Here is a 27,750-nt window from a genome sequence, read left to right as displayed (position 1 = left end):
AACTGGAACTATGTAGTTGGCCTACTTCTAGGGCTGGGAACAAGATGAGAAAGTTATCCGAAGTGTTGACAAAACATGGAACATTTCTCACTGTGTGGCTTGTTGACTGATGGACATTGCAACAGGCTGGACAAATCATTGAACAAATCCACATTTTTAAAACTTAATAGTCTTTTAGTTACAACTTTATAAAAGCTCTAAATAAATCTGTTCAGCAACAGCTGGAACTAGAACAAATATTGGTCAATGAAAAGCAGAATATAAGTTGTGCTTTCAATAAGAACAGAATTAAAATTGAAACTAAATTGTTGCACATGGAATAGGATAAAAACTAGAACTAATTAATTACTGTGGAACTAAATAAACACTGGTACTGTACTGTGAGCCTAAGGGCCTATCCACACGGATTCCTTTTTGGTATCACGGCCATGCTTGGTTACAACTAGAAGGGCCAAGATTTATCCAAGTTTAACTATCCTGTGGATACAGGGGAGATACAGGAACCCAAGGTGAATTTAGCAGGCTTTCAAGTGTGTTCCAGTTAGGGATCTGGACTCTTAACTGGAACTACGGGACATCCATAGTGCTTATAGCCAAGTGGTGTAATGGCTGGAAATTGAAATTAACCATAAATGTGACAACACAGAAATATGTACAAAGATTAAATACCTCGTGTTTCAGTCATTGTGGAATCATTAAATGCTTCTATGTTGCTGAAGTCTTTGGATACCTAAGGGAATGCCTATAGCATTTATTTGTGTTTTGATAAGCGTTTAAGGCTACTCATTACATAATCAAGTGGCTAGTCCAAATTTGCCTCCCCACACACCCTCCCAGTTTAAATGGTTGCCATTTCAAAGCATGGACATGGCAAAATATTTGATTGCCTACATGTACATTGTCTCCAAAGGCCGTAGTGATGGAATTAGATGCTTCTTACAAAATGCTGCTATTAACCATACCGTGCCCTCCTAACCAGGTGCTGAGTATTCTCAGGGTTTGCCTCTCTCCTGTCACTGTTTCCAGTCAGGTTGAAAGTTCCGCAGCAGCTCACGCTCATGCCGAGGGCAAAAGGTGTGATCTCTATCTATGCTACATTGCACGTTGCTGAGAAGAGGCAAGAGACCAAGCTGAAGCTATAAGGAGATAGTAGCGACAAAGGATCTACCCTCCAAATCACTATTTTGAGAAAGCAATGGTACAAATAAGGCATGAACAACCTTAGAGAATTCAATACAGGGGCAAGGGAAGAAAAGAAGATGGACACAATGTGAGGTCATGAGGTTTCTTGTAAACTCAGCACAGTGGTGAAGTCTGTGCGTACCTGCTTCCAAACATGGCTATCTGTGTTGCAGAAGAAAAAACACCACCATAGTTTGATAACATACTGATCTTTAATCTACAAAGAAGATTAAATTCAAAGTTTAACAGTATAAAAGGATAACAAATACTCTTTAAAACAAAAATACAAGATAACACACAGTTGCATCTTGGTTCCTCCTGCTGCCAAAGCTTAGAGTACACAATTTCTGGGGTACAATTCCACTGCGTACAGTGTTTCCTATCACTTCAGCATATGTTTAACTTGAAATGAAACATTTTTATTTGCAAAAAAGCTTTTTCAGGTACAAGCTCAAGCCAGGGTGCTATTATGATTAGCTAGTCACATGTCAGATCCCACACGTAATTTAAACAAACCAGAATGAAATCACTGCTTGTTGCAACATTCTTGCCCTGTCATGTCAGCTCCTAGATGCCAGCAGTCCACCTACCACTGCGTCAATCAACCCAGCTGCTTGTAACTCACAGTTGTTCAAGAGCTGAACCTTTTTTACTTGGGTCCCCTGCTCTAAATTCACGTCCGCAAGTTCTCGTTCCCCTCAGGCACACATACAAAAAAGCATTGAGGGGAAAAATGACAGAGAAGGTATGAAAACTTGTGATAACTTCTTTCAGACAGCAAAGAAAAAGCCTCAGGCAGGGGCGATGTGAGTAGCCCCTTCTGATGGCAACTGTTCATAATTTGTTCAGCTTTACCTCTAGTGGACCCCAAGGCAAACCGAAGAGTTGATGGGGGCAGCCAGGTGTAGGGGAAGAAAAGGTTGAACAATCTGTTTAGCCTTCCCTGTCTCTTTATAGTTAGATTTACAATTCTGACCCACATAAACTCTGCTCTTGCTTTGCACTGGCCAGAGAAACATGCTTTTAGGCTCAGGCTGAACCAGACCGCAATGACATTACAATTCAACTTACTCCTTGTTGGTTTGCTGTATTAATAACCCAAGTGAAAACAAACAGGGGGGAAAATCCTATCAAGACTTATAATGGAAGGCACCTCAAAAATGGATAAAAGGTTACATTTTTCTGCAAGTTTCCCAACTGTAGAATAACTGTTTTGAATCCACTAGTGGTTGCATTCTCATTGCATGATCTTTGGAAAGCATAATAATAACAATAAACCCAAAATGAAATAAAATATTGCCACCAATGAAAAATCTGTTCACTTAAAAACTGCAAAACCAAGTAAACAGCAATTTACACACTTCCCTCAGTTCTGCAGACCCAAAACATCCAATGCTGCTTGGACAAAATTGAGAATACAGCAGACTCTTCAGCATAACTCTACTTAAATGACAGTATTGATTAAAGAAAAACATGACACACTATTGAAACCAAAATACATAGAATCAGGTTTCTATGCTACTATTTGCCAAAAGGCTATTTTAAAAAAAAAAAGGTTTAAATGCAAACTTTTACATCTCCAACACGTTTTACATATTTCAGACAACAAAAGAATACACATACATTGTATGTGATAATTTTTCAAAACTAGCCATTACATTTTCACAGATTAAAAAAAAGTCTGTTTAAATATTTCATTTCTACAAAGTGAATTTACATTTTTAAGTACAAAGTGCAAATACTACAGTTGTTTTTATTGCCTTTTGGTGAGGAAATCTCCCACATGTCAAAGAGATCTGCCTGGGATCAGTAAGCTGTTCACCCTTGCTTCTTAGAAACTTGCTGAAAGAAAGGAAGTTGGAAAAATTTGCATTATTAGTGATGTTTTCAAGTAATCAAGTATAAACATTCATCTCTATTTTTCAACAGCGTCCATATGCCACTATCGGAAGAAGAGTTCTTCACAAATATATATGGGGAATAAAAAAAATCCCTGCCCTGTAGTCTTTCATAGCATACATGAACGAGAGTATAAGCAACATCTTTACTATTTCTTACCTACGGCCTCTTTAAATCTATACCCGTCAAACACAGTTTTAGCAACTGCCTGGGCAAGTCCCTGGTGCAATATACCTTTCCATGCCATGTGATGTATAAGGAATGGGCTGCTGGCCAAAGTCTTATGAACAATCTATAGTTTCCTTGTAAACTTTTTGCTAGGCTGCAGAAGAGCCCCTGGGTCTCATTGACAGTGTGTGTGCATGTATGTGTATGTTTGTTGGACAGGGCGGAGCTGAGCAAGGGAACTATGCCTGGCCACTACCCCAGTTCTGTCAGATAGTTGACCTCTTTTAGAGCAACCACAGCTGAGACTCAGTTAGCATATAAGTATATGTACCTATATCTGCTTTCTTTCAGTAAGCTTGTATGTGCGTGCACACATACAGATGTGCACATATGTAAAAAAAAAATTATTCAGGAATACATGCTTAAGCATATATAAACATATATATAACTGAACTGCTGCAATAAATTAGTAGAAAATGAGCTCTTGGGTGCCCGTCTCCTGAGAGGTGCAAATCACTCCTTCTTAGATGGGTGCTTTCCTTTGGGTGCTCCTACCCAGCCCAGTTGCTTTTCAGTAACTTCCTTTCCAGTGAAAACTTTTGTGATGAAAGCCATCTTCTGCACTTGCAGCCTTGTATTGTTTGAGTATGAAACTGCCAACAGATGGGTTGCTGAGCCAGCCTTAATTCAAGGCTATCATTTGTCAGCAACAGCTTTTAAAATAATTGGTGCTGAGTCAGCAAAATTATTGGACAAAATTAAAAAACATAGATGCTCTAGGAGACTTTTATTACAGATTCTGTAAGTCAGGATCAGATTACAAGAAAGGGGAGAGGGATTGTCATGCTTCAAGTGTAATGCACGTGTGCCAGTAATTGCCATTATATAATTAAAATAACCCCTTTGAATGTTTTTGAGTTCCGACTGGATAATTGTTTTCAGGCTGCCTTGTTTAAAGCCTAAGTGATTTGTGGGGGGAACTTGAAAAGACCACAAACTTTTGTTTAAACAAACAGAAACTTATCACATCCCTCTAGCTGTGAGAATATTTTATATTCCATCAAAGGTATGTAGGAGGTCTCTGGTAGAACCCACAACCAATGTTGAGCTTGCCTTAGGAAGTGTGAACCTAACATCAAACAAATCAGAGATAAAGCAAGTAACAAATTGACTAGCAACAATGAGAAGAAGATTTCTCTTGGCTTGTGGGGAGGTTCACCCTGGGTTCAGTTTTTAACAAATTGATTTAGCTTTCTGACAGATGGGAAGACATTAACCACAACTATGGGTTTGAGATATTTTTAGCCAAATTCTTATTTTCGCAGCTGCAGGGTTACCTGGTCTGGTCCTCTAATATTTTTATATGAATATTTTTAAAAACAATTCATCCTTTACTGATGCTTTTTTGGGCATTAATAATTTAATTCCTCTAATACAAAAGTGAGGCAAGAATAGTATGATGATTCTGTTACTAGACCAATTCAAATAACTGGCAGATTCACAAATCCTTCTTCAGACCCATGCAAAAGAGCTAGGAAGTTGTGCCCATGTTGTCCAGAAAAATGAATCTTTAGGATTAATGATTATGAAAATAGACAGACACAAATGAGAAACCCGTTTTTAGCCTTTTTCCTGAGCTTCCACTTTAGTCCCTCCTTTTCAACGTGTACCTTTCCTTGACTTAAAAATTCTGCTATTGTGCCTTTTGTAGCTCTGAATGCCTCGAATAGCCAAAACTCCATGAATGACATACACTGGTGTTATTCAGAGAAACACAAGCAAGTCTTTGCAGAAAACTGATGCAAAAACAAATCATGGATTATGTTGTCAGGACACTTGACATTTTATTTGCTACAATCATTCTGCAGACATAACCAATTTTAGTTTTAACATACATCAGCAGACTGATGCAAATCCTAGTTCTCCAGCATCATTTTGCTCAGCCAGCAAAGGCATTTTAAGTGACAGTTCCTTTCTCTACACTAAGATTTTAAAAGGTGTTTAAAGCCACCATACAATAATTCAGTGGGGTTTGTGAAATGTTTAGATTTTCATAGGGCATGGGAAATGCATGGCTTTGTTCACAAAGAGTAATTTCAATCAATGTAAGTTGGTGTCTATAGTGTGACACACAGGAAAGTTAACGGAATTCAGTTAAAGCAAAAGGTAAATGAAGATAAAGCTGTGCACATTTAAAAGTGTATGGGAATGCTGTCACTCAGCAGTGCAGAAGACTCATATGAGGGCTCAGTTACACTCATCTAATTATCACTAACCTATATGCCAATTTACACTTTACTAGGAACATCCATATGCAGGCCTAATCCACTTTGCATTTATGCATATTTACTCTGCACCTGCAGTTCACTGATTCAACTTTCCCTAAGGAAACAGAACTAAGTATAATAAGTATAATATTAGAATAAGCTCTAATCTAAATAGGACTTAAGTCAAAATTTGTTAATTGTGATACTGCTCTACATTTTCCTGGCAGGTCTGTAGAATGGCAAATGAATGCGGTTCGAAGCTGCAATGATACCTGCTAAAACCCAAAGAAGTTCAGCTGGGCAAGGCAGGAATGGAGATCTTGCTCTCCTTAGGACTCACCTGCCTGCTGGATGAAGTGCTCTCAGTGTTGGTTTTAGGGGCCGCTAAAGGAGAGAAAAGAAAACATTATAAATATGGTTTGCAAGTTATATGTAGCATGGCCAAGAACTGAAGCCCTCCTTCTGAAAGGGTGTTTTCTACAGCAGGGTAACTGCATAGCTTTCAATAAATGAGATAAAAGATTTCAGATCTTTCACTGAAATATCCGCTTTTTTCTGTTCTCAATATAGGTGTTGCTTCTTTCATGGAGTTATATAAAAGTTGAATGACAACATTTCATGCCAGTTAATATGTGACATTTGCTTAGGACAGATTGCATCTAGTCAACATCGAGCATTTCTAACTTATTAAATCTTTAGGAGTAAATATAGCCTATTATCCCTTGCGGGAAAGAAGCATGGAGAAGCAGACCGTCTGGAAAGCATTCACTTTGCTGAAAGATATTGCACAGGAATAGCTCTACGAGCCAAAGACGTTGTTCACGTTTAGTCTGTAAAACAATGAGATTATCACTGGTTTTTAAGTTTATTAGTGGCAAAGTCCAAGACAGCGCTCTAAATGGGGAAAAAAAACCCTGCTACCCAGCTGGTTCATTCAACTTTACAAGCAAACTTGGGAGGCTAGGAAGGAACTCTCTCTCTTGGTTTTCCATGTCAGTTTGCTAGTCAATCGAGCTGTGCTGGGACAAAGGGGAACAAAACTGGACCTTGAAAAATACTGCAGCAACTAGTATTCCCCTGCAAAAGTATGTTTTGCAGCTCTCTGACTTTTATATTGCTTCAAATGGTTCTCACAAGACACCTGGGACTCACACAGAATGATACAGAGCCCCCTCCTTATCTCAGCTCTCACACCTCAGGTGACAGGGTCTCACCTATTCCTAGAAATATCACCCTACCTGTAGTGAAGTGGCAATTGATTTCTTTTGTGCAAGTGAAAGGATTACCAGAAAAGAAACTTTAATTATCAAGCAGGAGAAACAAAACAGAAGTAATTTTTTCTGTCTTGTCTTTGCATGTATTTCTAGGAAAGCAACCAATCTGTTTTAGAATTTTTTTCCAACCGGATGCCATTAGTTTTTCAATGCAAAAGTTCTAAGATACTTTTCCCTTCCAAAAATCAATGTTTGCATTATTGACTACATTTTTTTGGAGAAGCTCTGTTAAAAATTTCCAGTTATGGTGAATGTAATTTTTACTTTAGCTAAAGCTGTGTGTGGTCTTCATATAATTTCATGCATCTTACAACTTTCTTTTCCAAAACAGGAAGTTTATGCTAATCTTTGGGGTTTTTTCACTGGAGTGGGCACAGGAAACACTGGATCTTGCTTTGAATCTTGCTATAGCTTTTCTTTATGTCCCGGGGCAATGATTTTAGACTCAAATTTCATCTACAACAACAGACCAAGGAGTGCCAGCTGTAGCAGGACAGAAGTATCTTGAAATGGAGGATAACATATGAAGTGACCATAATGGCCTGCACTTTAAAACACTAGTCTGCCAAATAGTGTGTATGAAAAAGAAGATGTTACATTTCAGTTTCCACATTTATAGCATAAAGATAACAAGTCATCCATCTTCATACACATTTTTTTACCTCCATCACCTAAGTGAAAATTGCAAGGTATTATTATTAAGTCCAGAAAAATCACAGAAAAAAAAATCCTCGATTTGATATTTTTAAGAGATCTGTTTCTGTGAGCCATAGACAATTTACTTTATTAGTAGAATGTAGACTGATTTCATTTTTTTGCAGTATTCCCTTTCTAGACTTGAATATAATCAATTTTGTGGAAACCATTTTATTTCTGACGGCATTTCCTACTTGACTTGCTTTTCATTTCCCATGACACCTTTATTTTACTGCCCTGGCTTCATTTTAAGGTCCAAGACAAACAAAACAATTTGCCTATATTCATATTCTATAACTTCTTACAGTATGGGGATCTACTGTTGTTGTTTACAACTTTTTTTCTTCTTTTTTTTCAAGTCTTCCTCATTTTCAGGAATCGTGTGATTGAACTCTGCAGGGACCATTATACACTGTACTTAGTTGTTCCCCTTTCTACCAGTTTGGCAGCAAGGTAAAGTAGCAGTGTACCAGCAGTTGTTCCACCTGTTTGGCAGATGACCACATTCCTCTCTGTATCTCTAAACCACATTTGAGAAATGAGAAGCCATTAGAAAGTTCAGCAATGTGCTTCCTTCCCAGCAGGAATCCAAAAAGCACAGGTGTAATACTTCTACTCATTCAGGACATAGCACTGTAATAACATTAAACTGGCTTTTCGATGACTGTTAATGTTATCGTATCCTCTCAGGTTTCCTACTGTAATACACTTAATGGTCAGAATCAACGGGAAGTTTTTGATTCTGTTGGAGCAAAGCGATGATTTGCCTACACAGAAGCAGCTTTCCTGCCACCTGCCCTAAGCGACAGCTGCATTAGCTACAGACAGGTGTATTCTTTTATTTTGAATACTTCTGGCGTATACAAACACCAGACTTCATCAGCTTTGCAGAATCTAGTGAAAATATAGTTAGAAAAAGCTCTTACTATGGCGTTTCTTTGTTTCTGCTTTACCTTCTTCTTTTGTTACTCCCAAGCAGCCCATTAATTCTTGAACTGACAAGGACTTATCATTGTTCACATCACAGTATTCCACAAACTTCTTCACACATTTTTTCGGTTTTGATTTCTTTCTTAGGAATCTCTTAAATGGCTTGATTTCTTTCTTGCCAATGTCACCACTGGAATTTTTATCTAGCTGTTTGAAATACCAGTGGACCACTCTCTCTTCCAGAGTATGATTTGGATCAGGCTCTGAAACCCTGAAACATAAAACAAAAGATTAGTCTTAATTCTGATAAATAAACCTCAGTTTATACATTTATTTCAGAAAAGTTAAATCACTATCATCAGATGCTTTGTTACATAAACGTCCCTGCTTTTGGCCACTAGCTTCTTGTAGCGAATCCCTCGTTTTTCACTTTGGCTAACCGTATCCTAAATTTTACACTAAGGGCTGGAATCTGCTCTTAGTTTACTCTCTGAAACTGTGTTGAGGTCAGCACCGTACTCAGAAAACAGTACTTTCCCCTTTCATTTCCTGAAACAGAGAAAAATGGAGAGAGAAACAAAAGAGAAAAAGACAGTTTCATAGATGGCAGACACATTAAAACATGTAATAAACCCAACTAAAGTAGATCAACATTCAGCATCGCCAAATACCTAGGCTCCAGTTACAACCCATGATGGATGCTCTTAGAGATAGAACACCTAAATGTATTGAATTACAGAGTAAATTATGACAATAAATGCCACCTCCTCTTCAGATGATAAGCACCTGACCCGCAGACACCCCAAGTTTGACAGCACTTACGCATTTTTAATTCTGCCTTTGACTGTTGATAGCATTGGTTTGTTTTACAAGCAAGTAGGCAAAATATGAATCCGGAAGGTAGCACACATTCATCAAGTAAAGCCTGAGATGAGAACAAAGACTGAGACACAGCTGCACCAGCAGCTACAGATAAACTCTGAGATGTGCTGCTGCTGAAAATTCAGCTGTCAAGTGCATCTCTGTTTCGTGGACATAGAACACAGTGGCAACTTTGAAGTAAACTCTCCTAGATAGTTCTTGGAAATTTACCCTTTGTGAAGGCAGAAGAAGAATTACTTCTCAAAGCCCTCAACAATTTGTTCATCACTGCCAGAATCCTTTTAAAGACACACAAAAAGGATCTGAAACCCACCGGCTAGAAGACAATGATGGATCAGAGACTGCATGCACCATATCCATGGACAAGGCATCCAAAACACTAGTCAGGAACTCATTCTTCTTGGCCCCAGGACAACCTAGAAAACCAGATTTTTTTTCTTTTCTTGTTTTCTCTTTTTACAACATTTAAATTCCAATGATAGTTCAAACTTATAGATAGATGTGACTTCCTCTACACAAATTCCCGTAAATTGTGGACAAGTTCATAATTCAAGACAAGCATCTAAATTCAGGTACATATCTGTAACACAGAGCAGAAATAGAAAAAACATCCTTTTGAACTTACGCAAGTGGGCATCTGCTTTGCATACCTTGGGTCCCTTTCTTTCAAATTTGGCATTATTTTTCCTTCTTTAAGACATTTTTTCCATGGGTGTCACATTTTGAAAAGAACAGCTTTGAAACAACAGAAGTTGTACAACAACAGTTGTACATGACACAGACCCTTTGAGACACAGACCCTTTGAAACACAGACTAGAAGCCTATAGCACAGCACTTCTTTCAGATTTCCATTTTTGCTCCTCTGAACTACTATTGACTTGACAACACACATTCTCTTAGTGCATTGGTTTTCCCCTCTGTAAAATGGCAGTCAACACCTTGCCTCTTTCACTTTTTTCTTGGACAGAGGTTAAGTCCCACTATACAGCACCTAGCCCAATCGGATGCTGTTAATTGGTACTTTGGTTCATACCGTGGGATCCTATAGTGATGCTAGATCATCCTCATAATTACATTCCCTATGCCACGAAGTTCTTCTCTGAAAGAAACTGACAGCAAATTTCAGACACATAATACGTCAGATAAATATATACTGAAAGATCCATTCTCAGAGCAGTGCAGCTGGAGCAGATAAATTCTTCTGACAAGTGCATGGATGTTGACACATGGAGGTTTGCTTATACAACACACCTGCTTCCTCTCCTCTTCCCTAGTGCCCTGAGCCAAACACCAGGTCTGCCCCTTGCGCTGTAATAGCTGAGTTAAACTCTAGGATGATCCACGAGCAGTGACATAGGGATGACAAGGTTGAGGCATGAGTCCACGACAGGACTTTCACAGACAATTCTTTGCTAAAGGCCTGCTTACCCACAGTTCTGTTCTTAAGTGAAAAAGGGAAACACTTTGAAGTGTTGTGGAAAAGGAAGATTAGTCAATCAGTAGGGATTTGTTACTTCATTACACTTCTCAGTGACCTCTGGAGCAGGCAGTAGGATTATCTGAGCTTGAAAAGCCTCATCTTGCCCAGCGAATTATTTTTTAATACATCCCATGTCGATTCAAGGAAATGAACCAGTGTTATATTAGCCCTTAGCTGTGTTGCAGTAAGAATAGCTCAGCTATTATGTATAGCAGCAGCACCCACTACATATTATTGTCTAACACATTCATGTAGTTATGAGTTCCCTGTCTCATGTGTTTGCCTTCAGCACCAGGGACATTTTATTCCAGTAATCGTAAAAGGCGTATAACAGGAATTCACTGAAGCAAGTTTCACTGCACTGAAAGTACACATCTGAAACCATTTGTCACTCTCCTAGATATGTTCCTCTTCCTTTAGCCTTTAACCTTTAACCAGTTGGTTTTTTACCCGTTACAACTGGGAAAAAAGAAAACAAAAATCAAAACAAAAAACCCAACAGCTATGACTATAATCCTGTCTGAGTTCAGCAAGACAAGCACTTGAGCTTCCTCTGAAAGGCACAGAAATGAGAAGGGTGGCAAGAGATTAATAGGGAGGGACAGAGGACTATACCAACAGGTTGCTGGCAGCATTCAGAGCATATTCAAAAGTATATTCTCTAGAGCAAAGAGCTTGCTGGTAAGTAAGGCTCAGACACTGCAACCATGTAAGTAAATCGTGCATTGTGACTTAAATGAAGCCACGTAACTTTGCAAGTCAGAAAAGCACACTTGCCCAGAGAGGAGCAGGCAGAGCCCAAGCATTTCCCACGCGGAAGGCACATCCAGCCGTGTCAGCGTGGCGACCAGCCTGAATCAAGCATCCTACTGAGTTCAGCACTGCACCTCGCTAGCAAGGATGCTTGGCCTGTGGACCAGAGCTGGTTCTCTTCACAGGACAGGCAAAAAGAGGTCTGACCGAGGCTCTCCATGTAGACCTATCATCTTGAATGATACAAGCTTTATCCATTTTGTGCTGGGGCTGTGTTACTGTCATCAGGCAGAAGCCTGAATCCTTCTCCAAACTTGAGTTGTGAATTGATACTGGGCTCGTGGAAAACGTAGACAATACTATTTCAGTGTATAACAATGCAGCACAATATGGAGACAAGACAATTTGACTTTTTTTCTTTCTCTGTCCTTTTTTGGATAGATTAAAATGTTGATATTGATTTAGGAGCTCCACCTGAATTTTTCATGTTAGTTATGAGTGTATTCCTGAAACATCTGGAAAAAACAAAAATGTATGCTTTAGGTAGTTTCCCTTGCTGTCCAGGGAGCTGCTAAGTGTACGTACGCTACAGATGTAGAGATCAAAATCATGACTTAGCTTGCTATTTATGAGAAACGGCCAGGTAGGAGAATGTATCAACTTCTAAATTCACAAGAAATCATGGGGAAAAAATTCCATAGTTTAAAGCCTGTCTCTGATAATTTTCCCTAAGATTAAGAAAGGTTTCTAAATGTGTGTTGCACAAAGTTGCAATAGCAGCTGACAGCATTAGAAATCTCATAGAAAAGAAATCTTGCTGTTAAAACAAACACAATCGGTTGCTGTGAAACATTCTAAATTATAACTCTACTACTTAAAGTAAAATGACACCCCACAAAATCTTCACCAGTTAAATACAGAGAAAATATTCAGTTTCTCCCAATTATAATTTTTGCTGATGTGTGGGCAATCACACAGCAATTTACCTCACAGTGAAATCTCTGTTCTTTGCAGGTGTTATTAACTCAGGATAATTCTCAGGAGGCTTCACGCTGAGCTTTAATTTTCAACAAACTTGTGGATGAAATGGCAAGACCGGGGGAGCTTTAGCTTGATTGTAATGAATAATTCACTCTTACTGGACTGAATACAGAAAGGGAAAGACTAGTCTCTTATGGGAGCTTTATGCTTCTCACTAAGGTTTATGTGCTTCAGTTTCTTCTTCTGCAGCTGCTTGTCCTGTGTGGATTTGACAGCTTACATAAATAATAATTGGTTGCTAAAAGGTTGAATTTGAAACCACATGGAGTTAATCTACAGGTTCAGAGATGTAACACAGAGTTGAGTGTTTGCTTTAAGGATAGTTTTACCCAGAGTAGACCTTAGACCAACAAATACATACCACAAATGACGGGAATATACAAACACCTCATTTCAGCTATAATATAAAAGTAATCAAAGAATCATCATTATACACTATACATCTCATATGTACACGTGTGTCTCTATAAATATATCTACCTTTAGTACTGAGGATGGATTTTTGGAGTTAAATGTGTGAGGCAGTTGTCTATAAACCTTCTAAAATATGCACCCAAGTGCCTTGGAGCTCCCTGCTTGGTTGATAACAATCTACTACTGTCAATCTTGGAAGATTATCTTTTACAGCACATGTGAAGTCATGGCTAGAAAAGTATTTTGTTGATTTCTGTAAAAATGTGAATACAATAGATAAGATTAATCACTTTAAAAGGGCATTTACATTAATCTTCCTGCAAGAGAGGAAACTGTCTTGAGTCAGTCACTCAAGTAATTGAAGGAATGACAACTTCCAATTAGCAAATCTAAAGCTTCTTTTTTATTCCCTACTTGCTAATATGAACATCAGGCTTAGCAGTGCACTCAAATACAATGACCACTGAAATACCTCTGAAGATTATAAATAAGTTTTTATCTGCCAAAAATCAGAATGATCACAACTATTCATGTTTCTTTTGCAGTTTTGACTGCACTGAAACATAGTGGTATACAGGAGAAAAGAATTTGCAGTTTGTCAGTGCTACTGGTTATGCTGGGAGAGCAGACAATACAAGCAAAACATTTTTTCTTGGACTTTTATTCTATACATACATATAGGTACAGTTCATGAGTTTATTTCTGTTGATCCATATAAATCGCAAGTTTGTGTTTGTCTAGATATGCTGAGATGCCTCCTCATTTTTTGGAGGACTTCCTGAGCTCTCCCTGAGCCCCATTCCAGCAAAAAAGCCCTTCAAAAGATGAGCCTACAAACTGAAATTTGTAACTGTGCTGGAGACTAAAAATCATGGCCTCAACAGAGTCATAGGTTTTATGGCTCATTGCAGTTTTTCCCTCACTGCACCTCCTGGTAACCTCTCACAAACAGTAATTATCTACCTCTTCTTCTCTGTCCTAGAGGGGTTCAGGAAATTATCATCTCTCCTTGTTAACATCCCGCACACATTTTTTGCTTTTCTTTTCTTTTTTCTCTCAAATATTCTTACCAATTAAAAGAACTGAATTAAACTCAGAGCCAAATTCTCTTTTATCTGTGCTTACCCAAATTTCAGAAATAATAAAATAGAATAAAACAGATGTTAGCTGGAGGGGAGCTACAGATCCATTGCTTTGTAGCCCCAGATCTCTATGTCTTACAGGCAAGAAGTATTATTTCTGGAGAAGGGCAGGAAGCAGACTTCAGTTCTCCACATATATTTAACTTTATTTTTCTTACTATTTTAAAATGATCTTTCTCTTCTAATTTCATGGGGGTGGGGTTGGGGGGGCAACAAAAGAGTTAGCAAAGGATGCTTTTCCAAGGCCCTACCCTTCAATCCCAGGCATTCATATCATACCAAAGTGCATTGAGTGGGATTTGTTGAACTTGAGCCTGCTGAAATGAAGTGTCTCACCCATAACAGTTATTTAAGCTCAGTATAAAGGAACACATTCAGAAGGCATTCCTCCCAACTACCTTAGACTTTTTCTTAGAACAGGATAGGATGTCCCTTAAAATGTATCTCTTCTTCCCCGTTAACTACTGAGAAAGCCCAGACAGCTAACTTACACTCTCAGGTGGTGTAAAACTGCTTGTGATGAATTCTGTAAGTATCTGGTTTGTAAGTTCATTTAGGCTCGAACTACTCTTGTTATTCTTTGGGTAAATGTGGTGGAAGGAGGGGATAATGTTCATAGCAGAAACACATACGATCCTATAAACAGTTTTTGCAGGCAACTGAGTGACAAAGTTAGGCTAGGGCACTTGTTGATTGAAAAAGCAGTTCATTATATTTATTTCAGTTCTTGTAATATTATTGTTAAACAAGAAAAGGAGAATCAGAACACCACAGCATAACACAGGCAATGTGAAATGACAAACTTTTGATTACCATTTTTTAGTTTGTTTTTTCTTCCATAAGAGTTTGAGAAGCTTTTGAGAAGCAAAGTTCTTGCTGCTAACACTTCAGAGATGTCACTGTGAGAACAGGCAGGGATGAACCAGCTAGAAAACTGTAATACGCTCAGATGCCATCCAAAACTCAAAGCAGAATTTGAGAAGGTCTGTGGGCCTTATTTTCTTTTTTTAAAACATTCTTTTGTAGTCTCTTACCTTTCTAGTTTTGACTGGGAACAGGAAAAAGGTCTGAAAACTCAGATGATAAGGAGATCTTGCTCCTTTGCTGCCTAACTGGACACAGGGCAGCTGATTTTTTTATTAGGTAATCACTGCCTACACAACATCTATCCCCGTTTTGAAGGCCAAAGACATTTCAGTATGTTGAGAAGAATCTGAAATTCTGAGCATTTAGGTTCAGCCTGTGCCAATGCAGACTCCTAACCTTTAGAGGCTTGTCACCTTACGTTTAACATGACCTGCAATATAGCCACGTGGGTCCAGCTCCAGTGTAAGAAACACAACGTATCTGACTGAAGTGTTGGCACAGTGACACGAGTCAATCAGCCCACTGATTAGGACACAGAGAGAAGAGTTTCAGGACTAGAAAGGGGGCCTAAAAAAAGGTCCAGAAGAGAAAAGCAACTGGATCAGATTTTCAGAAGTTTATATGTGTGCTTTACACACCTTATTTCATGGCTGCCTGGCCCTGAGATATACAGCTGGTACTTCTGACTGCAGCAACACTTTCAAAAATAGCTTATTAAATTGAAATATTTTGGAATCTGGTTTTGTATAGTATGGCAGGTGCCTGAATCTCCACATTATCACTCTGAGAGTCTTAACAATTAAAGACCGATATTACTTAGGGAGTCAAAATGCAGTCCTTTTTAGTAGACATTTATTACTTCCAATTCACTTGTATTTTCATCATGCTGTTATGTTTCCTCTCAGGAGATGGGTATGAAATAACCATATTTAATTACCTGCATTTAAATATCCATTAAAAAAGGAAAAGCTATTACAAAAAATGTATGTTGTTGCAATTATGGAAGTGACCTCAGAAATAAGGTGCATAATTCTGGTCTCCTGCTGGAAAAATTGAACTATGGGGACTTGCTTAGTGGGGATGTTTTTTACATCGCTTAATTAATCTAAGCACCCTGCTTCTTAGAAACGTGCCATGAAAAACAGTCTTTTCTACAAACTGATGTTGATTTTAACCTTTCTGGATATTTCTTACTGAGACTTTTACCATTAGAGGCATCAGCTGGAAATCCCAAAAGCATCCCCTCTCAGCTAAAGCCACAGAAAAGCTCTCTATTCAGACACTAAGAACCAGTGGTCATCAAAGCAAAAGGTGAAGGCAATTCAGAGCTGAGTTAGAAACTGTCGGCCCAGCAGCACACATTTATGTGAGAGCTATTTTCACAGAGTCCCTGCCCACAGAGTGGTACCAGGTTTTCAGAGAGAAGAGCAGAACCTTCATGCCAGTCTGTGGTTCTTACACCGTCGTAACAGGGGATGGATGGAGATGTAAGGCCAGCACTCCTTAAAGATACCTTTCAGTCCCTCAAAGAGTGTTACACACATGATGGATTTTTTCAGATGCACCTTTGAAACAGTGTGGGTTTTTTTGGTTTTGAGGGTTTTTTTAACCCAGTTGTAGATGGTACAGAGCAACCCCAACCTGCATCCCACAGATGCAGTGACTTGGTGTCTCTCTATCCTGGAAATGAAAGCAGTGGCAGAACCACCAATTATGAAGCTAAGTCATTACTACAAGGGCACAAAGCATATTGTTGGATGGGGTACGGTGAGCTGGAAAAGGACATGGGGAAGGGAGGAGCAGAAAGGAAGCAGAAGATCTAGCTATACTGCAAGCAGTCAGGTGAAGTATCAGAATCTTCACCCACGCTTTATTTTGCTTATACAGATACTTACAAGTAGTGAATGTGAATTAGGAGACAAGTTTTCATCAATGTTATCTGATTATTTTTTCTCCCTCTCTCACATAACTGGCAAATGAAAGATTTAGAAATTGGATTTCCAACACAGAGGGGAGCTAGTAACAAGGGGAGGCAGGCATGGCTTTTTCTTGGAACATTAACTATATACTGAATTTTAACTCAGAATGAGTTTTTACAGCAGTGATTAAAAAAGGATTATAAAATGGAAATTCTGGAAGTAACTGAAGTGAAACAAGAGTCAGCAAGAACCACTAAAGCATTACTTGAACACTATGGAATGAAACAGTCCTTGGAAACCTGGCATCACGAAAATCTATTTCTCTCTTTATGTAGTATTTAATTTGGGATTGGCAGTTGTGTTACCTTCGTGGACACTTTCCATTAAACATGACAGATTTCCTCTGCAAATACCATTTCAAATCTCACTGGCTCATCCTTTGCTAAATAAGAAAGTTGTAAAATGACTAATAGAAAAGCATAAATACAGTCTTACAATTCCTTAATACGAAACTTTTACAAGGTATGATATTACACAAGAATTAAACGCCTTTAGTTCCTACTGAAGGAAGTGGGCATACTATGACAGACTAAAGGCTCAGGCCTTAATAATTAGACACTATTCATTTAATTAAAAAATGAAGGTCCACTCCTAATTCACTATTACCCAGCTCACTTCTCCAGGGTTGACAGAGAGAGATCTCAGCAGGTTTCCAAACCAACTTTCTTTGCAAATTGACCTCTATTTGGAATGGATTCCCCAAGCCAAATATAATACTGTGTACCTCATTAAACCACAATAAACCAATGTTCAAGTAATGATGAGCTTGACTTCATCCCACAAAAAGCAGGGCAATTCAGAGTTAATCATGCCACCCTTAATTTGCAATTTACAGTAAGCACTGAGGAAATGAACACATAGGGCTTGGTAGCAAAAATCCTGCAATGACAAAAGCACAATGGAGTAAATTAAAGATAGAGATGAATGTAATTATGGTTCTAGAGCGTCTGCCAGGAAGGATGCAATGAAGCTGACTTCATGTAAAAAAGTTTACAGCGTGCAGTTTGATTACAAAGTGCCTCGGTCATTTTACAGCAGGGAGATCCAATTACATGATAGCACTCCATTATGGATTGTGAGGATGGTTTCCTCGCTGGACCACTCCAATGTTAGCTAGTTTCATTGTGTACACTGTGGTCAGTTTCTCTCGTGTGCTGCACGTCCTGCATTTGGTCAGGAACCCAGCTAGCAGTACCCTGCAGCCGTGCCAAGGCCTGGATTTGCTTGTATTTGTGCAGAAGCCCACCCTGTCTACTTCAGCAGAGGTCATGGACTTTCACGCTAAGGAGGTTGCCCAGAGTCAGTCACTTGGTATTAACAGGTAATAACCAATTGGACTGAGGAGAAAGGCTCTTGAAAAGTGAAAACCATCTCAGGATTACTGACCATGGGACTCAAGAGGAAACAAAGAGAGAGAGAGAAATACTCTGTCATACCCCTCCAGCAGTCAGGCTTGGTCCCCCAATCCATGACCCCATTTTATACACAGGCTGACACGACATGGACTGCTGCAAAACTGAGCATATGTACACAATTATAGGAGTGTGTGTGTCCTATTTCTGGACCAGACCGTGAAATGTCGTTTGTTGGTAACACAGCAACAGCAACACACGAAGGAGGTTCTCATGCATCTTGCTGTCTGCTGCTGCGTAAATGGAGAGAGGTGGAAACAAGACATCACATTATATCTTTGTGCCCCGGGCATTGCAGGGGATAAGGGAAAATACAATCTGAATGTACAACAGCATGTATAATAACCTGATTTCCAGCCATGCATTTTGCAACAGTAAGTGCTTGCCTGTTGGTGAATGGAACTGAAATAATGACTCTGATTATAATTCATACACCCCGCATTTCCATTCTAACTCTCTTGTGAATACTTCTTTGGTATAAATATGCATACTCTAATGTTGATTTAGTAAACAGCAGTCATTTTCCATCTCAAGTGAATGAATGTAAAGCACTGTTATTCAAAATTAGAGGCCCACACTCCATACTTGGAGATACCCAACACTGCAAATTGCAACAGACACAAACTTTCAGTCCATGAACTTTATATGACTGGAATAAACTAAGCCCTCTGCAGATGGCTATAAAAGGGTTCACATGCTAGATTCTCAAAAATCAATAGGTGGTCTACTGCTGGTTAAAATCAGAAGGCAGAAGAGAAGGTAATGAGAAAAAAGATCCTTAAATCTTCAAAAATGCCTGGGATTAGATTAAAAAATTCAATATGTGTGTGTGGTTTACAAGGACAAGATAAACAGTTAAAACCCATTCATTTCTGTCAATTGATATAAGCACATTCAAAGAGGGTTTTGCAGCAGGGTTCAACTATGTGTGACATCACAAAGAACAAAGCTTAAGCCAGAACAATTTATGAGAAGCAGGACATGAATATATGGTAAGGGTAGTGAAAGGAAGAGACAAGCAGGGAAATTAGAGAGAACCAAGTAGAACGTCAAGGGAGAGAAGAGAGGCATGGAAACCAGTGGGGGAAAAAGCTGCTTGACGTTTCAAGCGAACTCACACAAAGAGCCTGTGCTCTGACACAGACACCTCCGACAGCACCGACACTGATAGACTATTAATCTTCTTCCCCCATTCTCCTCCAAACAAAACCGTAGTTCACTGAGATAGCTTTGGTGTTCACATGAGTAAGCTTCTGGTGGTTTTGTTTTCTCTGCTTCTGCCGGTTTTGTTTTCTCTGCTTCTGCCAAAGCCATGTGGATAACATGGCTGAATCTCTTTGCATCTTTAGCTGCATTTGCAGGGACAGAGGGGTTTTATATCTGCCTATCGCTTCTGGCACTCTTGGTATGTGACCACGAAGTAGATCTCTCTAGGCCTGGCCAGGAAACAACAATTCCATCATGTGCAAAGTGTCAGGATTGGGTAATTTAGATTTTACTCTGGTGCAGAATGAGCTTTTTTTCCTTTTTTTTTTTTTTTTTAAGAAAAAAACACGCCATCCCATCTTGGCCAAATAGCTTGGTGATGAGGGCACACAGCTGAGATGAGGGAGACTAAGGTTCAACTCCCTGATCCAAACCAGACAGAGCAGGGAGTTGAAACCTGGCTTGCTGTTATCCCAGCGGAGTACCCTAATCTCTGACATTAGAGAGTCAGGTTCAGTTCCCTGCTCTGTCTGGTTTGGATCAGGGATTTTAACCTACGTCCTTTCCTCTTCAGCTGAGTGCTCTAATCATCGAGCTATTGTGTGTCCACAGAAGGGTTCCTTTTGTTGTGAGCAAATTCTTCAGAACAAAGAGAGTGTCAGAAACCACTTCTATTGCTACATTAAAACATTTTCTTCAGAAAAATAACAATAGCATCAGACTGAACAGCATGTTCTTTAAGTTAGGGCTTAATCCTGCATGGTGTAGAGAAATGCAACCAACATCTTCCAAAAAGCCTGGCAAGTGGTCAACAAATAGAGTGCTCTCACTAGATCAAATGAATTCATGAGCTTAAAGAAAAGCATGGGCTTCAGTGCTTTGCTGGATCAAGGCCACTGCACTTTTCACACTGAAGAGTCCAACTCTCAGTAAAAAAGTGTTCTGCCTTGCATGTTTTGGACTCAAGGCTTTCTGCCTTACCAAACAACAGAGTTGTGGGAACTGATGCTTAAGCAGCACTTTATCATTCTGCCATACTATAAGCCACTGTTTAATTTTTTTTTCAGCAGTGCATATACACAAGAGAAGCCTGTTGTTTGATATAGGAACTCATTAAGTCTGTTGAATTTTATTTTCTAACTGTAAATCCATTCCATTTAAAATTGAGTGTTTAACTTGTCTATTACTCAAAAGAAATGTTCCACTTAAGAGACATAAAGAGGATAGACAATACAACTTCCAGTGGGATAAAGTTGAATTCAGAGCACAGTGGAAAAAATAGGGGAGCTGGACGGAATCAAACATTCAGACATCATGGGAAAGAGCGAAAAAAAAAGGAAAGATCATTCATAGAGGCAACAGAAAGCACAGGGTAATTCAGTGGTTCTATCTCAATTTGATAGTTATATTTCCATTCACAACACAGAGTACAAGCTTCATTTCAGTTGCCTTTTTTCTTTTCATGAAAAAGGTTTCATTCAATTGTCTAAATTTTAAACAGAAAGGGAAGTCGGGGTTCTCACATAGTACCTTCCAAAACATCACCACACTTTATGCTCAATGACATGACTTAGTAAAGTGCCTAGGATTGTCTGTAATATTAAGCATATCTTGGGTCATTCTGATGCCTATGATCTGGTGGAGCACAATCAATATGATCTATGAATTTCATGGATGTATAAAGATAGAAATATCCATCAAGACAAGGGGAGAGGATGGGAGTTCCAAATTCAAGTTTTACAATAATGTTTTAGTGACGTTTAGTTTTCTGTTTTTTCTGCATGAAAAGGATCACTTTTCATCTCTCAGGTATTTGAGAGATTCCATTAATGCCACTGATGTGTTTTGAAATGGTTACCAGGAAACACTGCAAAAGAATATAACTGCCTAGTTATCAAAGCACGTTTTAAGAATAAATTGCTTTTCTTTATGACAGGCATTTATCTGCAGCCTCTACTGAAAATATAATGAGTATAGAATGTCCTCACTTTATCTGTCCTGTGTAACAGCGCTCTGCTTTGTCTGTAAACAGAGATAAAACACAAAGAAGGCAACTGGGGGGTAGAGGGGTTGGGGAATGTATCTTGCTGTTGAAGAAAGGAGTTCAAATTTTGGTTTAGTTACAAGCAAATTAACACAATTAATTCTTATTTGTCTCCAAATTACAAGTGTTACTAAGGGAAAGTGCTGAAGCTAAACAACTGAGAAAATAAATCTGTGAGGGGAAACTTGACTTGAGCCTATGTGCAGGGTATGAATCCTTACTTTAATATAAAATACATTTGTAAATATTTCCAAAAATGAATGTATTCCTTAGTCTTAGGACTGAAAATGGGCCCACTTACGAGTGCCATCTGAGATATAAGGCATGCAAGGTAACCCTTCTCTTTCCACACAGTTGAACAATTTCTGAAATTCTTTGTAGAAGGAGGGAAAAGTTCAGCATCAAGACATTCACTGCACCCCACAATAAGGTCACTTTCTATGTATCAGCCATATCTTCCTGAAGTAAGAAAATGGTGTAACATTACAGTTAGAGCAAGAACTAATGCGGTTTATTTTTCACCCTCCCTCCAGAAAACCAGGTTTGATTTGGGATGAGGAGTCCAGGTTTACTAGATTCATTCAGGTAATAGTTTTATGATAAGAAATGCATGCCTCTCCTCTCACATAAACCAGAGTTTTCTGACCTGCTTCCCAGGGCGACTTTCCTTGAGAGGATTGCAAAGAATCAGAGCAGTGTGTATCTGTTCACATTCCTCCTTTCCCCCACAGCCTTCCACACGAAGCGACTATCAAGTGAAGCCTGCCCGCAAGATACCCCACAGCCAGATATGAACGAGAGCTAGCAACAACAAAGCATTCACCGGAACGCTTAGCTAGGTCTCCAAGCTTAAAGCTCAAGCAGCTGAGGAATTTGACAAAACAAGGTTTCACTGTAGAATAAACCATACAGCTTTTACTCTCCCAGAAGAGTCCTGCTTTCCCAAATAACCCTGGTTTCACCAAGCCACCTGCCTATGTCAGGGAAATTAATGAACTTCAAAAGTAAAAACAACTTGCGATGAAGAGTGAGCCCTGTTTTTCTAAACATCGGAAATGCCAGCACCACAGCAGCATGCCTTCCTTTTTACCAAGCTATACTGGGAACTGTAAATTAAAGCCTGATTCCTGGATTTTACATGTCCAGCCACTGCACTGCACATTAATCTCTTTCCTTGATTTAGATGCCAAGTTTGCAATGAGGTTGTGTGATGCATGCCTTGAACCATGATCTTGGCTCCAAGAGAACTGTGCATCCTGTTAATACAGGGGTCAAAATACCTGTCTCAAAAATTGATTTTTTATAGGACCTTCAAATGAGTGATTTTTTGTAATGCCTATTGGATTAAACTTTTCCTATAGACAAACACATCTAGTGAACAAAATGCTATGTATAAAACCTGCACAGCCCATAGAATTAATGAAATGGTTTTGTAGACATGTGAGAGACAGATGTTGTGGCTCTGTTTGCCTTGACTTTTTAATCAAGAAGCATGAACAAGGGAAAAAGAAGCAAAGCAGACAAAGGATGAAATCAGTATTGTGTTAAAGAAAGTGGACAGTCAAAACAAAGAACATGATTTCAAATAGCTCATAACAGATTGGCATTTTAGTGTTTGTAAAAAAATAAACTTAGCTCAGTAAATTTAAAAAATGAAAAAAATAGTAAAAATTAAAGTAATTCAGGAAACAAAGTCTTTTTTTTTTATTAGAGAGACTAGCTTCCTTTGATTCTGTTGGAACCAGACTAAGTTCAGTCATGGAAACATACTTCCTTTCAAAATCTGACATCAGGATTGTGTATCTAACATTAATTATTTTTATCCATGACTTTGGTTCAAATCAATATGGCAATGGCAATGACGTCTAGAGCATGAACTCTCTGTAGGTGCTGTTTAGCAGTTTAGATAATCCCAGCCTCTACAGCCCAGCTGGTGTTCTCATTACACTGAAGTATGCTTTGCACAAGCAGATAGGAAAACTTGGATTCCACTAAACAATTGAGGAGGAAGAGAGATATTTACCAAAAGTTCTTAATTAACTAAGTGTCCTGGCTTGCCAGGGGAAAAAAACCCTCATACTGTACACAGAAACGAGTCCTTTGAAATATATACAGCATAAGATGCATCAATCATATTTTTTCAGAAGCAATCTTCTTGCTTTTCTAAGAGATAAGATGTTGAGACACAGTTTTAAGGGCAGGAAAGTTAAAATTTCTCTCATACTTAAGTAGACTCCAATTTGTTAATAAAGCCTGCATGGGAAATCTGAAAGATAAGTACGCAGAGCAGATACAAAGTAGTGAAAAATGTGGCCATTTCTAGTGCTGTACATGGTAACCTACCACTCAGTAGCTTTAAGATGCATGGAAATCATTGATAAATGGAGAGTGTGGACATGCTCAAGGAGTCACATCATATGTGCAGTGAACCCGGCATCGCCTGAGGCCGTTGAGCTCACCACACAAGCCTAGAGTAACTCTTCTCCCCCGGAGGAATGTGTCACACTACAACCTCTATGCAAGCAATGCAGGCACACACATGTGCCTACAGGGAAGGTGGGCTGGCCACAGCAGCTCATCCCTTTTCTGGCAGGGGAATAGTTCAAAACCCCTGCTTGGTCTCACTGACAGCAAAAGACACAAAGAGCTCATTCATCACATCTCGCCCCCAGCCCAGACTCATGCCTGAGCAAGCTGGCCTCTGCCACACACGGAAGGAGTTGATTGTCCCAACTCATCTCAGCACAGGGGTGCACACAGCTGGTGTCACCCCAACCTCACCTCCTGCAGCCCTTCCAGAGTCTGGCATTTAAGCTGCCTTGCTCCAGAGTTGGAGAGCAGAAGCAGAGGAGTGAACCTCCACTCAGATGCTTGGAGAGCAGAAGACATGACATCTACACTCCAGCTCCCAGCACCACTCTCCAGGAAAAGTTAGTATTTGTGAGAGATACCTGAATTGTAACACCAACACTTCTTGAAACCCTCTGAAAACCCTTGCTACTGAACCTTGCTTATTTCTTCCCTTCTGTGAAATAAAAAGCAATAAAAATACTAATGAAAATAGAGTTCTCCACTTTAGACTGAGCTCTTTGTAGGGATCCGTAGGCCCATTGTCCTGGTTATCAGTGTCGTTCATACCACTTTAAACCCTAACAGAATTGGTTACACTGAGATTATTTTCAATTCAATGCAATGAATTAGTGGCAGAATTTGAACTGTAGTTTTACAGATTAAATAAAATAAAATTTTTCTTTAGAGCAAGTAACTGCCAAGCATATCAATAAACTGTTATTTACTAAGTTAATTACAAAGCTACTTTCAAGAAGTTATCTTTATAATCAACTGGATGATATCAGCTAATGTTAGAGGAAGTATTGGATAATATATATTTATTTATTTTTCTTATTCTTAATAAAGTAACCCAACAAATTTTAAAATTCTGATAGCAAAACCACTGTTTTCTTACATTTGAATAGTACAGTCAACTTAAGCGAGGCTAAGGAAAATTGTAATTTGTTTCTCTGATGTCACAACAGTTCAAAAGTAAATGCAGAAATAGGATACAGCTCACAGATTGGGTTCAGTTCAATTCAGTACATGAGAAAACTGTCTATTGAGCTGGCTTCGGTACATTCGTAAGCAGAACCTGTTGAAGACCCTTTCATAGGAGGGTGAGTTGAGACGCATAAGAGGATCTCTGTGCACACATGTGCGTGTTAGTAGAAACGCAGATTTAAATTTAGGGCTGTGTAAGCTATCATATAAAAGCTTTTAATGTACAGAAATCATACACACATCATTCCTGCATGGTGAAATTACAAGCACACATCACCCCAAACAAACATCAGTAGAAACTAGACTCCAATGTACCTTCACAAACCTTGTACAAGCACATGTTATTTGGGGGAAAAAGAATCCAAAACTCTCTTGCATAAATATTTTAGAGAGTTTTAAAACATTTTATTATCAGTATTTTTGTATCCTTCCAGCTCTTTCTTTGATACTGTGAATTCAGATATAATCTCAGAGGGAGATAAAAATTCCAATAAAATACTTCTCTAAATAATTTAAAATTGACTTTCTGCATTCAAAGCCTAATGGATCAAGTACCAAATATATTGAAAAATTTCCAAGGGTGGAAATATGTGCTGCATATCTTAATGGAAAACCAGGAATCTTCTCTTTTCGGTGCTTCAGAGATTTTGTTTCATGACTATTTAAATATTACTTCTCTGAACTGAAATTAAGGGGATAGACTTCTCCAGCATACATGAAGGACTAACTCTTTTTAGTCACTGATGATTATTTAGATGCACACATATACACATACATACACAACTAATGGGACTTTTTATGATGTCTTCCTGCTTGAAATGTTGGAAATGAGAGACGCATAGGAATAATGGCAAGTGAGACTGTAGAACTGAATACCAAATGCAATTTATGTGTTAAATCCAAAATGCAGTCTATTCTTTTCACCACCAGATATATAGTAGATATAATACAGCTAACTACATAGTTGAATACACAAGTCAATAGCTATGCCTAGATTCTGCTTTTCACTTCAGAGTGCTAGCTAAATTTTTCAAACTCCAGGTTTATTTTCTGTGAACAAATCTGATTAGCTCTAGTAAACATTTTCTGTTATAACTGTAGATGGCTACGAAACATAGGAACTCTTTGCTTATGGGTACTTTTCCCCATTATAAAGTTCACAGCACAGAAGGGTCTGTAGTGATGAATGTCATAAAAAAAGCCGATGAATATTCACTCTGATTCTTAAATGAATTTGATTCAATAACCTTTGTTTTGCATTTAACAGTGTTCCAAAGCTAATTTCAAGTTGGATCACTACCAGCAAATCTGGATTATGTTCTCAAAGAACCCAAAATTCAAACTCCTAAGGATAGATTCTGTAAGTCTCCAGTTAGGGAACAGGAGTAGTACCCTGGGACTGAAAAACTCTGACTTTCCACTGGTTCTGAGTGCCTGCATCTCATTTAGCAATCAGAGACTACATAGCACATAAAATATCAAGGGTTATAGAACCAACCTAAACCTTCGTCCTACAAACACTTATGCCTGGGCTTAACTTTACAACCACATGTAAAGGTTCCTTTGATTTTAATGGAACTAATCACAAGAAGAATGTGGGTAAGTGTTTGCAGGATCAGGGTTCAGTAGGTCATGAATTGTATTTTAGGAATATTTACAATTAATTGCTTGTGGATGACTTAGAGAGCAAGAGGTTTACCAGAAGACATTTCTAGATAGCAAACAAATTCAAGAACTTCAAAAGTGTAAAGGCCAGAAATTGTGAATAATTTATTTCCCAAAATTATTCATGGATTTTTGCCATATGCTAACATCAGGAATCCATGAACAGTAGCACTCCTGCTGAGCTATAGAGAAGCAAATTTCTGAAACTTGTGAAGCATTCTGAATCCTTTGAAAGAATTCCCAGATGTTTGTATGGAGTAATTTCATTTCCTCCTCAAGGGCCCTCAGTTGTGGAGGCCTACAAATTGTATTGAACCTGAAGAATAACATCATGTATTTGAAAACCACTGAGATAGTCTTGTATACACTGTCATCTTTGTGAACAAGAATATTTGTTCTACATCTCTTCACTGAGCCCAGAGAAATGCATTCTCTGCTGCCTAAATACCTGATGCAACAAGAGACCTGGAGGAAAGCCAGCTGGCTTAAACTCAGCCAGTGTGAAACAGAGGTGACACATGTTGGCAGACTGAAGCACTTTGAGGAACTGGCAGGAACTTTCACTGCCTCTTCAGCTGATGGCATCTGTCCACCCATTGTCCAAGTGGCTTTGCAATCAGCTAGACTGCAAATTTTCCAGGCATCATCTTGTTATTCTGTGTTTGCACAGTGCCCAGAACACTGGAATCGGAGACTATAAAACTATAAACTATTGTGATAGAAACAATTAACTATACTAAGCACAGAGACTTCCCAAGCTCATTTCTGGTCCCAGGTTCTCCATATTAATAGTAGCAGGTATGCCATCCTCTATCTGTGGCTGCGCCAAGGTTGAAGCACTTCCTTACCAAGACATAGCATGTATAGTCAATCGTGTCTTTGATCCTGCATGA

General features: G+C 38.8%; 1 protein-coding gene across 7 annotated transcripts in view; it reads right to left on the bottom strand.

Annotated features, from left to right (window-relative positions):
* Positions 1–1,375: 1,375 nt before the first annotated feature.
* Positions 1,376–27,750, bottom strand: part of SMOC2 (SPARC related modular calcium binding 2) — a 149,533-nt gene continuing 123,158 nt past the window's right edge. For 2 of the 7 annotated variants that reach the window (XM_054821699.1, XM_054821702.1), the window contains exons 10-13: positions 9,612–9,714; positions 8,413–8,687; positions 5,789–5,900; positions 1,376–3,024 (exon numbers count right to left, since the gene is read on the bottom strand). In XM_054821699.1, coding sequence (XP_054677674.1) covers positions 5,809–5,900; positions 8,413–8,687; positions 9,612–9,714 — 470 coding nt within the window. In that variant the 3' untranslated portion in view covers positions 1,376–3,024; positions 5,789–5,808. The remainder of the gene's footprint in view (positions 3,025–5,788; positions 5,901–8,412; positions 8,688–9,611; positions 9,715–27,750) is intronic. The other 5 variants (XM_054821700.1, XM_054821704.1, XM_054821703.1 and 2 more) reach the window with 3 other exon arrangements.

This window comes from Grus americana, chromosome 3, assembly GCF_028858705.1.
Source record: "Grus americana isolate bGruAme1 chromosome 3, bGruAme1.mat, whole genome shotgun sequence".
NCBI classification, from domain to species: domain Eukaryota; kingdom Metazoa; phylum Chordata; class Aves; order Gruiformes; family Gruidae; genus Grus; species Grus americana.
Note: the sequence above shows the minus strand (reverse complement) of the source record. Positions and strands in the feature narration are given on the sequence as shown.